Below are 12,368 nucleotides of genomic sequence, written 5' to 3'. Positions count from 1 at the left end.
ACGAAACTACTGAACGACGTTTCGGTGTCATCCTGGTACCATCATCCTGTGTCATCCATCATCCTGTGTCATCATGGTAACATTGTCATGTCATGTCAGTCATATGACAGACATATGATACTGTTTTCTAAGCAGCGAAACCAAAATTAAAAGAAAACAATCGCCACTTTTATTTTGATGTATAAAGCCACATGGATGTAGTGACTATCATGTGATGTGAACTGAAGCGTTACATCCCTGTTGTAGCACACACGCAATTCAGTCGCAGGGAAAATGTCTTCCCAGCGAAGTGTCGTGTTTGCGTTCGTTTTCCTCGTCACCGTGAACTCATTGGTGGTGGAAAAATCAAAAACTACTCCGCCGCATATCTTGTTCATGTTAGCGGATGATCTTGGATGGATCGATGTTGGATTTCACGGATCGAAGATTCACACTCCAAACATCGACTCGCTAGCTAAAGATGGAGTGATCCTGGACAATTTTTACGTTCAACCAGTCTGTACACCAGCTAGAGGGGCTCTTATGACTGGCAGATATCCAATACACACAGGTAAAGCTGATGAAATTTATTTGCTTATTTTGCTTCGATGTCTGTAAGTCATGGAAGTGAGGCTTGTAACCGCCGTGACCAGAGGGTTTTTTTTTCGCTCTTTCGTGGCTTCGCCGCTCTTTGTCGCCGAAAAAAAAAACCCTCTGGCACCCAGGGTACTACAATACGTGCTCCGTGATACAATGTTATTCCCCCACTTCCCACAAGTCTCCGACGCAAAAAAAAAAAACACATGAAAAAAGCAACCGGTAATGCACGCACCCCTTAAAAATAACGCTATCTAAAGAATTTTGAACAAACGCACTGTTTCAGGGCTTATCATATGAATTTTATGCTTGGGATGAGGGCAGAAAATGTCGAAAAAATATCATTTGGCTCGAGTTCAACGCTGGCGGGTAGACTAAGCCAGGCGAACCAGGCGAACTTTGCGGCGGTGGTATACGCTGTAAACGGTAGTCTCAGTAGCCTAGCCTGCGTGTCGGGAGTCGAAAGGGGAGGAAGAGGAAGGAAAAGGGAGAGGGGACAGGTAAGGGGTCTGCGGTAGCCAGTGCTTGGGGATCGGTGGTATGGCAATACAGTATGTAGCGCTCGTCGTTTGACGCAAGCAGAGAAGAGAAAGTACTGATGATCCATGAGTACCAAACAGATCAAGAAAAGAAAGAAAACAAGAACGATTTTTTTTTTCTTTTTCTACAGCCTGGATATTCGTTTCAAGTTGTTCCTTTGCGTTCTCCATGGAGACCTTGATAGGAAGAGGCATTGTGAAAGTATTGAAAATCGTCCTACTTGAGGACACGATACGAGAACGTCGACCTAACTTGAACAATGTTTAGAGCCCGATTGCTAGTTGAGGATCATCATGAGTTCCGCTTTCTACATACTATAAAACATAATGTATGCATGCCATAAAGGGAGGTTTTAGAAACCATGCCAGCGTACGCGTCTAACAAAGCATAAACCTTTTAAAGTGCCACTATGATCAAATTTTCGATTTCCATTTTTTACATTTTCGTGTACAATAAGACTTTCTTACTCACCTTGCAAATTTTCAATCCATTACGAACATCAGAAGTCGTTTTATTTTAACGTTTATTTCCGATAATTTACGGCCGCCATTAAACAACCTTGTTCCAAGGCTTGGTTGCGAATAGGAAGAAAATGACGTCAAAGGCTGCAAAATACCTCACGGGTTAAAATTATAATAACAATATGTATTGAAACTCACGCGAAAAGCAACAAAAACTTTGGGCTTGTTTTTCGTGCAATTTTCTATGCTGATTGTTATTCTAATTTCAACCCGTGAGGTATTTGAGCCAGAGGCAAACAATACAACGGATAAAAATAAATTGAAGCGCGACTGAATAATCATTATTATTATTATTATTTATTTTATTTTTTTTTAAACTTTATTCAACACTTCTAAAAAATGACCTATGTACAGTACTTCGTTAAAAAGAATTAAAAAAAAAACGAAATTCATACCTTTATAACTATTAAAAAGAAAGTCTCAATATTTCTTGAAATATAGTCCACGAAAATGTTTCTCTAAAAATGTTTCACTACTAATATATAAAAAAGAAAAGCTATAAAAATTCTATAAGTATCATTCTCATTCTTATTATTATTATTATTATTATTATTATTATTATTATTATTATTATTGATTTATATTTCTTTTCGTTCGACGAACATTCTAAAACGCGCGAAGTTCTAGCGTAAGATAAGTTTTTTGTTGTTGATAAAATTATTTATCTTGTCAACAGGACTTCAGCATGAAGTGGTCCACCCTTCGAATCCATTTGGATTACCATTAGATTTCCAGACTCTTCCAGGACAGCTTGGTAAAGTTGGTAAGTCCAATCCGACCCAAGATCACGTGACTGGAGATCGGTGAACGATCAGAAAGTGACGTTTTCACGCTAGCTGTGTTTTGGTACTGCAGGGCCGTAGCCCGACTTTTAGCATAGACGAGGCAAGATCTTGCTAGGAGGGTCTGGGACATACCCCCAGAAAATCGTTGAAATCTAGAAGCTCTGAAAACGCGCGCGTTTTTCAACATTTTTTATTTCTTGAAAGAGTTTAATCTTACTCAAGTGAAAGATATTTTCCCAACTAAAAGTATTCTGTTTTAAATTTTGGGATAAAATCTAGACGACGAAAGTGCCTCGTCTTGCCTCTGACTAGTTACGGCCCTACACTGTACAGTGTAAACGAAGGATAAATTTCTATGCATTAGCCAAGCTTACGTTGCATCGTTTCGAAGAGGTGGATGGTCTTTATTTAGCCTTCTTTCGCATTTGATCAAATCCCTCAACACAACTAAGCGTATAAGCATAGTATTGGGTTGTTTACAAGGACACAAGATAGGCGAAAGCTAATACCAGCACCCCCCACCTTTTACATGCATACCGCAGCCTGAATTAACTTGGACCAAACGCGACATTGAGGGTGTAGCGCGCGTAACGAAGTGACCCCCCTCCTTCCCCTCCTCGTATAATCTATACAGAAACTATCATTTCGTTTGAGACTGATCCTTCGACGTCACATTGCGCCGCATTCCTAGACAGATGAGATGTGAACAAACCTAACGGGCTAATAACCTCTAAGGTGCCAAAAGGGGGAAGCATGAAGCTATATGTTTATTGTCAGTTGCTTCGATATCTCCATTTCCCGCGGCGTGACTAACGGACTAATGCAGGGGCAAAACAAAGTGTGATGTCTCCTTATGCATAAATAATTTGTGTAATATAGAGAATTTAATATCATTCACCCGTCGCATTTCCCATTTCATTTGGAGGATATCTGTTTATAAACGCTGTTTTTCTACCAGGTTACGCTTCTCACCTGGTAGGCAAGTGGCATCTTGGTTTCTACAAGTGGCCTTATGTTCCAACTAACAGAGGTTTTGACACAGCTTATGGATTCTGGGATGGTGCCGAGGGGCATTTTGACCACAAACGGGACGGGGTTGTAGATTTCCATAACGGAACAGAACCTGTGTTAGACCTGGACGGAAAATATGCTACCTATGAATACGTTAAGGTAGGCGGGTTACTTCTGATATGAGCTTGGTTTGTACGACTCGGGAATTTTTAGTTAAGCCCTGGGCAAACTGCAACGCAAGTAGACGAAAGTAAAACTTGCGTACAGACTTCCGTCGGCTGGCCAAACGAACACGCAAGTTTACTCACAAGTGCACGCAAGTTGTAAGAAAAAAACCATTTTAATGCTACTACGCGCTACAATTCATTACGTGAAGTAAACAACAAGACGTTAACTTGCGTGCAAATTTCATCTGGGGGGACAAAAGTGAACGCAAGTCATGATCCCGAGTCAGCGCAAGTTGAAACTTGTAATTTAATTAATCTTTTTTTTTTTTCCTTTTTTTTTCATGCGTGATATCGTCAGCGAGTAAAAGAGATTATGGATGCACATGACCCAAAGCAGCCACTTTTCCTTTACATGGCGTTCCAAAATGTCCACAATCCCATTCAAGCACCAGACAAGTATGTGGACAAATATGCCTTCATTAACCAGAAGATGAGGAGAGTACATGCAGGCATGGCGGATATTCTGGACGAGGCTGTAGGCAACATCACGCAAATGTTTAAAGAAAAAGGGTACGTCTGCATAGTTTAGTGCTATTCTGAGGCTAGTGTGGTGAGAAGATCGATGGTTTGAACATCATTTTCTTCTTATGATGGATGCCTTGACACGTTGACTCTCAAACGTCGTGACATTACTAAATGATGTTCAAAGCTGAAAGATAGTTCTTTGCAAGTGTTTCTTAACTAACAAGCACTGTCAGTTATGCAGCAAAAATTTGTGAAATTTGGAGGTCGCAAAGTTGGTGTAAAGTTAAGCTTGCACGCGTATCATTCGTCTAGTTTCGATATTAGGGTTACCTACAAAGTTAGCTCATGTGTTTCCCGTCTAAAAAGAACATGAAAAAAGGCAAAACATTAAAAGAGAAGAAAAAAGGCAGTTATTGAGCAAAATGAAAGTACGAGAAAGGTAAGTTAAAGCTCGTGAGAAAGTCCAAACCTATTCGGAGGCCCTTCCAAGGGCGGGGGGGGGGGGGGGGGGAGGGGTTCCCGTGTCGCTTGTCAAAATTTAAAATGTACCGTGTCGCTGTTTTATCGCACTTCCCGTCGCTGTCGGTTGTAGAATTGAAGGAAAATTACTTGTCCTTGTCGGAATTCAAGTTTTTCCAGAAGGGTTGTCGTTTGTCGCGATTTTATTTTATGTGCTGTCGCTACTTTTTGGGCCATGTCGCTTGTCGGAATTTACCCTGGCAGGGCCTCAATTCGCGTGCATAAAAATCAACCACAGCCGTTTTTTACATTTCAACAATTTTCATCTTTGAAATATAAATATTAACATAAAAATTTGTGATATTTCGTACCACTCAGGCTTTGGGACAACACTTTGACAGTCTTCAGTACTGATAATGGAGGAGAGCCTGTATATGGTGGATACAACTGGCCCCTGAGAGGGACGAAACATACCTTATGGGAGGGAGGGGTGAGAGGTGCTGCCTTTGTCCATGGAAAAATGTTGGAGAAGACCGGTGTGAAATGCGAAGGACTGCTTCACATCAGCGATTTCTTTCCCACACTCATTAACTTGGCAGGTACAGTTCTATATATCTGCTGTTAGAGTGTGCTATAACTTGTTTAGACTGTCTACAATTGCTCGCATTTTTGTTCAATGCAATGCAAATAATGACAAAATGGAACATTTTAGCCATCTTTTCATCATGACTCATGACTTTTCATGCCATCTTTTCTTTTGACTCGTCGGGTGAAACCAAAGAACGGCAGCGAAGTAACCCGATATGTGACAGCAGAAAGGTCGAAATAAACTGTCTACAATGTGACCCGAGACCTCGTTGCTCAGTTCACCTGGTAAATTGACCTGACTGGCTTTATATCAAGTACAAATAAGTCTTTCAATTGTCTTGTTATCGTCTTGCTCCTAACTTGCTCTTGTCTTGCTGTCGACTTCATCTTGTCTCGCTCTTGTCTTGCTGTCGACTTCATCTTGTTTCGCTCTTATCTTGGTGTCTTCACCTTGTTACGCTCTTGTCTTGCCGTCTTTATCATGTCTCGGTCTTGTGTTGGTGCCCTCATCTTTTCTCGCTCTTGTGTTGGTGTCTTCATCTTGTTTCGCTCTTGTCTTGCTGTCTTCATCTTGTTTCGCTCTTGTCTTGCTGTCTTCAATTCCCGGGGGGGGGGGGTACTCCCATATCTGGCCTATATAGGCATGTGCCGCCCGATAGGGTATGGTTTTTGAGGTTCTCGGTCCTTAAATAGGGTATTATTTTTGCTCCTTTCGCAATGTGTTCCCGGTGTGATCCTTAGATAGGGTACCTAAATTCTATTAGCTAAATAAACGCCCAGCTAAACGAAAAAAAGATATCTTAAAACTGAATTTTCTGTTCAGGTATTAGAAAAGCGATTTTATAAAGATTTGTGTCTTGCTGTGCGCGGTTAGCAGTTATTTGGGTCGTCACGGAACGCTTCTCCTCCCCTTGAATAGGGTGTCATTTTTCGGTTTTGGGCCCTAAAAAGGGTATCAATTTTCGCTTTCTTTATCCTTAAATAGGGTCAGGGTTTAAGAACCTTGGCGGTACACCTCTATCCGAAATTTATGGGAGTACCCCCCCCCCGGACTTCAATTTGTCTCGCTCTTGTCTTGCCGTCTTCATCTTGTCTCGCTCTTGTCTTGGTGTCTTCGTCTTGTTTCGCTTTTGTGTTGGTGTCTTCATCTTGTCTCGCTCTTCTGTTGGTGTCTTCATCTTGTCTCGCTCTTCTGTTGGTGTCTTCATCTTGTCTCGCTCTTGTTTCGTTCTTGTCTTGGCAGGGACCGCGGGGAGGGAAGGGCTAGGGGGGCTTTACCCCCCCCCCCCCACCCTCCACTTTTTTACAGTAACAAGAAAAATATAGTGAAGAAATTATTTAACATGACACGAGCGCGGGACAAAGAAAAAATCTGAGTCCCCGACGGGAATTGTGAGCTGGGCCATTTACTAGGTTGATATATGACACTCGTCCTGCATACTGCTAGGATCAGCAATTTCGAAATCATCAAATGTGTAGTAAATAATAAAGATGGTAAATTTCAAGCTCGGTGATAAATAGTGAAGAAATTATTCAACATGACACGAGCGAGGGACAAAGGAAAAATCTGAGTCCCGACGGGAATCGAACCCATGGCCTCCCAGATACCGGTTGGGCGCTCTAACCAACTGAGCTACGAGAGACTTGTTGTGAGCTGGGCCATTTACTAGGTTGATGTATGACACGCGTCCTGCATACTGCTAGGATCAGCAATGTCGAAATCATCAAATGTGTAGTAAATAATAAAGATGGTAAATTTCAAGCTCGGTGATAAATAGTGAAGAAATTATTCAACATGACACGAGCGAGGGACAAAGGAAAAATCTGAGTCCCGACGGGAATCGAACCCATGGCCTCCCAGATACCTGTTGGGCGCTCTAACCAACTGAGCTACGAGGGACTCGTTGTGAGCTGGGCCATTTACTAGGTCGATATATGACACGCGTTCTGCATAAAGAAAAATATATCTGATCGGATTTATTAAAACCAGGTTATGGAAATTTTCACCGTTTTTAGCGCAAATCGCCGTAAACGCGTTTTTTAGACGATATAAAAACTAAAGTGAATGTCAGTCTTTTTTTTTCTCTTCTCCTCTTTCTTGTCTACCTTTCAGCGATGTTTTTAATTTTTTTTTCGGGCATGTTTTAGCCATACCGCAGTGCAATGTACGTGTTCAAAAACACTAAGGTCACTTTTCGTTGACCACGTTTTTACAAATCCAGTTAGATATATAATGAATTAAAAAACAAACGAATAAATACTGAAAATATTTCGTTTCTGGACGCCATATAATTGATTTAATTTGTAAAGACAATTCGGTTTGTTTTCGAGATCATGCTAAAGGTAATTCATTTTGTAACAATAAAATGAAATTGCCTTTTCTGTTTTCATTCCTTCTGGTAACATCTCATTTGCTGGTACTTTAACATAGTGAGAAAGTTTCGTGAGTAGTCAGGGTCAGTGAGTAGTTTTATCGAACGTTTTGTGGAGCAACGTCTCTTTATCGCACCGTTTTGTCGTTTCATTTCAAGCAATACTTTTACCAAAAAACTTTAAGCGCTGAACGTTTAAATCTTAAATGCATTTTCCGGTATCTAAGTGAAATTGAAATTTTCTCGGGGGAGCATGCCGCATGCCGCATGCATGCTCGCTCTTGTCTCGTTCTTGTCTTGGTCTTGTCTTGCTGTTGTCTCGTTCTTGTCTTGGTCTTGTCTTGCTGTTGTCTCGTTCTTGTCTTGGTCTTGTCTTGCTGTTGTCTCGCTCTTGTCTTGCTGTCTTCATTCTGTTTTTTATGCTGTCTTCATCTTGTCTCGCCCTTGTCTTGGTTTCTTCATCTTGTTGCGCTCTTGTCTTGGTGTTTTCATCCTGTCTCGCTCTTGTCTTGCCTTGTCTTGATGCTAACCTTGTGATTGAATTTTTATTAGGTGGCACGTATGATCCGAAAAAACCTATCCCCATTGATGGCTTTGATGTTTGGAACACAATATCACGTGGAGATGCTTCACCTCGAACTGAGATCTTGCTAAACATTGATAATCCACCTCCCAATGGCACCAAAGGTTTAGAAGAGAACTATCAAGGAATGGCACTTCGGATGGGAAGCATGAAGCTCATGATGAATGTCAAAAATATCACCTGGTTTAAGCCGCCTGAACTGGGAGGTGTTCCACCAGAAGTACATTATTCCAACGGGTTAATAGCAGAGGAGACAGACGAGGAGGTTTTGGATCAACTAAGGAAGTATTACATGGTCAGTGCCAACAGCACCTCTTTTTTAATAATACAGAAAATGAATTTTGTTTTTAGTGCAGAATGCACTATTGTGATGGTTTGTTGGAGCTAGGATTAACAGTTTAGATTTTAGAATTTAAATAACATCAAATGAAAACAGCGGCAATTTTCAAAGTCAAAGCTTTCTATCGAAACGAAGATTTCGTTAGCTGTCACAACTGATCAAAGGTAAAGCGGGTTTTAAGAGTATTGGAGGATCTCTCTCTTCTTATCAACACCAGTGGCTCTATTAACCTATGCGATGTTTAAATTCCACAGGACAATGCTGACATTATAGACGTTGCACTTTATAATATCACCGCTGATCCAAATGAACGACATGATCTTAGCAGCAAGCTCCCGGATGTTGTAGAGAAGATGAAGGAACGAATGAAATATTATCAAGAGAGTGCTGTCCCCGCGGCTTTCAAGCCAAGCGATCCAAATGCCATAAAACAAGCTCGCAAAAATGGGGTTTGGGGACCTTGGATGTAAGCACAACCTGGCCGCTATGAACAATGAAAGTGCTATTTAGAATGTCACAATGCTCTTGAATGAGACTACAATGATAATAAGCTAAATTACTTATATTGTCATACAGGACGTACAGGGCGTTTCTGTAACCTGTCTGCATGCTCCGATCTTATCTGCAAATTATTGGCAGTGTCTGTCCATGTTTACCTTCGTGTTGCTGCATCGTCGAAGTTTTTATATTTGCAACTAGCTTCATGCGCAGATCCTCTTTGGGCTCGTCACGCGTTTCTCCCACACGGAACGCGTGGTGAGCCAACCCCGTACCCAGGGTCTTCGTTCCCCTTGACCAGCGGTCGAAAATATCGGACTTCCAGTTGAATTGTGCTTGCCTAGCTTTCAAAAGAATGTCTCAACAAACTTTTTAGTGTTTTACTTCCTACCATTTTTATTGTTTTCAAAACCAATTAAAATCCTTTCTGCAACGGAACTTTCGAGAGTCTCTCGTTTCGTCAAGCTTGCGCAGTAACGATCGAAGACTCGAGGTACGAGTAAGAGCGTCTGCGCAGAAGGCCAATTTGCAACCAAAACAGCTCTGAAATATGCGGCGAAACGTGAGGCTCGTTTACATTGAAGCTATTGAAGAATCCTTAATATTAGTAGCAGTGTTTTTAAAATTACTAAAGCATGTTTTCCAATTAAAATTAGGCTATATTGCTTATGCTAATAGTGCTATCCGCGTAACAATCAATTCCATTAACGCTTCCAAACTGTTGCATGCCTTTGAATGTGAATAAATAAAAATATCATTGTCTTTGCCCTTTATTCTTCGCTTGTTTTCAACTTAAAATTCGATAATCTTAACCCAAGAAATAATACGTTTTATGATGATGATGACGATGATGATGCCCAACCTCGTTCCCAGTGATTTTCATTAGGAGCTCAGTTCGATAGGACGAAGATTCCTTTTTCATGGGTTCTTCAAGATCGCCTTCGACGTTCCGTGCCGGATTTTTTTCTCCAAACATTAGCTGTTTAGCGGAAGGTTTTCCATGCGTCTCGGTTCAATATTGCCGCGCTTTTCGATCATGTTCGATGTCATCGATGGCAAAAACCCGAAACATATGACGGCTTTCGTAGTCACCAGCACAGAGCTGGCACAGTGAATTCCGAGCGTGTAATTTTTGCGAGTTGACTGCTCCATAATTTTCACAGAAAACCCGAGAAAACGTATTCTATTCACTTTTAATTTACCTTTGTGTTTTAGCAGGATTTACCGGCCGTTGCATAAATTACAGTTCCGTGAAATATTTAAGATAATCACGTGACCGGCCGTTGCCAGGGTCTTTTCCCGCCCGTTCCAAATTACCAAGGAAAAAGCCCTGGGAACGAGGTTGGATGATGCCGGTGATGGTGATGATAAAGATGGCGATGAGGAGAAGGAAGATAAGAGCTATTATTACATAATACTCTAGCGATGTTCCTTCAATTGCTAAATTAATTGTAATTTCATTCATATTTCAAATGACGGCATTGACTTAGCTGAAAAAGGTTGCAGAAACAACCGAAACGTCCTAACTTAGAATTGAGTTTCTAGTCAGTGTAAATGGGCTCCTGCCAGTGTCAATTACAACTTTTATTTTTTTCGATTGATTTTAGCCATGCCTGGCTTCAACACCGATATTTTGGTTGTACACTTCGCGTGTTTCCTCCTTATCCCGTTACTTATAACAATAGCGCCCCTCAAACAGAAATAAAAGTTCCTGAATAGAGAAAGTATCAATAAATAATGAAGCTGTAACTTTTCAAGGAAACAAAAGCACATGGTGTGTTCGTGCATTTATTATGATCACGACTGCTGACCACTAAGATACACATTAAGGTGGTAGGTCTACAAAGGACAATTTTTCCACGATTCACAATTCTTAGGTTAAGACGCCACAAGAATATGTTGGCGGCCATGTTGACTGACCACGAAGTACTTGCCATTTTTACGTGCGAATTATTGGACGGTGAGTTCAACTGATTTTTAATACGTGCGTAGAATAAGTAGGGCTCATGTGTGAATCTGCGGAAAAAAGGTTTCCGCAGATGCAAGTCGTCCACTCATGTGCCCAGGGGGGGAACTCGGGATTTTAAGTGACGGGGATGATCGAATGGGGGCAAAAATCAAGACCCAAAGAAATCCCTAGGGCTTCCAACATAACCCAAAAAAATCCCTAGATCAAAAATTGACCCCTCAAAAATCAACAGGAAAACACGTTTGTTTCCTGCCATACGGTCCGCGCCATCAAAATTTAAATTAGCCAATCAGAGGCCGGCTGCGGGGAAAAACTGAGTTTTCCTACGTCACTTAGGTTTTACGCTCTCTGATTGGTTGTGGTAAACGAGGAAAAAACAGAGAAATTACATGAAGTGAGGCGCGAAAAATGCTCGAAGCCGAAGCGTTGGTTTCTGTTGTCCTTCCTTTTTTTATTTTACTGAGTTCACAGTCTTTCTCAACGAAGTACAGCGACTGATTTTGATTTAGTGTGCGATGCTGTCCGTATCTGACTTGCTGGAATGGCGATCGCTGGGTGAGATTCATGCTGCATTTCAAAACTGCGACGCTATGGTCGATTGGAGTCGACATCGAGGAAGCTCGTTAAAAAAAAACTGCCTCCCAGACCAAAGTACATTTTAACGAGAAAGCGAACATCATTCCCTTTCTCCTTCACCTCATTTAAAAGATTGATCGCTGTTATGAACGCCGCTCTAACCAGCGTTGAGTACTACTGGTTTGTTCCTGTGGAGATTGTTCAATTCGCAGCTGTCATAACGCTATAACTGAAGTCATGAATAGTAAAAGGACATGCTGGAGTCTAGATTTTCAAGGTTTAGGGCCTTCGCTAGATTTGGATGCCTTTCATACCGTTGTAGCATTTCGGATAGACTGGTCTTGTCAGGTAGAAACTGTAGAAACTGTGTAGAAACTTTGTTTTGTTTGATTTGTAAATATGGTATCTTGAGTGTATTAAATTATTACGGAATTAGAAAATCTGTTTTGTTTTTGTGACTGCATGTAAATTTCTATGTATTATTGAAATCCTAACTTTAGAAAAGAGAGTGAAATTTACCTAATTAAACTTTTTAATTGTTGAACTACTAGAGTCAGGCTTCTCCAGTTAAAGGATTGTAATAATTTTGCTGTGAATTGCTATGTTTTGTCTCATTTCAATTGGCAAGACTGAGCTTTTAATTCAGTTCGTTTAAGACTATACATATTCAATCTCATTAAAGGTCATTAAATACTAGGAAGTCCTTATTAATGGGCTGTTAAATTTATAAGTATAAAATAAATATCACTTCAATTTTAATACAAAGGTTGACTATAGTTATTTAAATTTTGTCTATCAGGGTTTGTTTTGTTTGTTTCTATTTCAAGGATTAGATTTTTTCAGGCGTGTTAATTAAGA

General features: G+C 40.7%; 1 protein-coding gene across 1 annotated transcript; it reads left to right on the top strand.

Moving 5' to 3' along the window:
- The first annotated feature begins 139 nt into the window (after positions 1–139).
- LOC144629093 (arylsulfatase B-like) lies at positions 140–9,727 on the top strand. Its single transcript, XM_078487282.1, has 7 exons — positions 140–550; positions 2,314–2,400; positions 3,381–3,592; positions 3,959–4,170; positions 4,963–5,183; positions 8,097–8,422; positions 8,722–9,727. The coding sequence occupies exons 1-7, from the start codon at positions 274–276 to the stop codon at positions 8,935–8,937; spliced, it is 1,551 nt and encodes a 516-aa protein (XP_078343408.1). The 5' UTR covers positions 140–273; the 3' UTR covers positions 8,938–9,727.
- Positions 9,728–12,368: the final 2,641 nt, after the last annotated feature.

This window comes from Oculina patagonica, chromosome 1, assembly GCF_052425735.1.
Source record: "Oculina patagonica isolate OP01 chromosome 1, crgOcupat, whole genome shotgun sequence".
In the NCBI taxonomy this organism is placed as follows: Eukaryota; Metazoa; Cnidaria; class Anthozoa; order Scleractinia; family Oculinidae; genus Oculina; species Oculina patagonica.
Note: the sequence above shows the minus strand (reverse complement) of the source record. Positions and strands in the feature narration are given on the sequence as shown.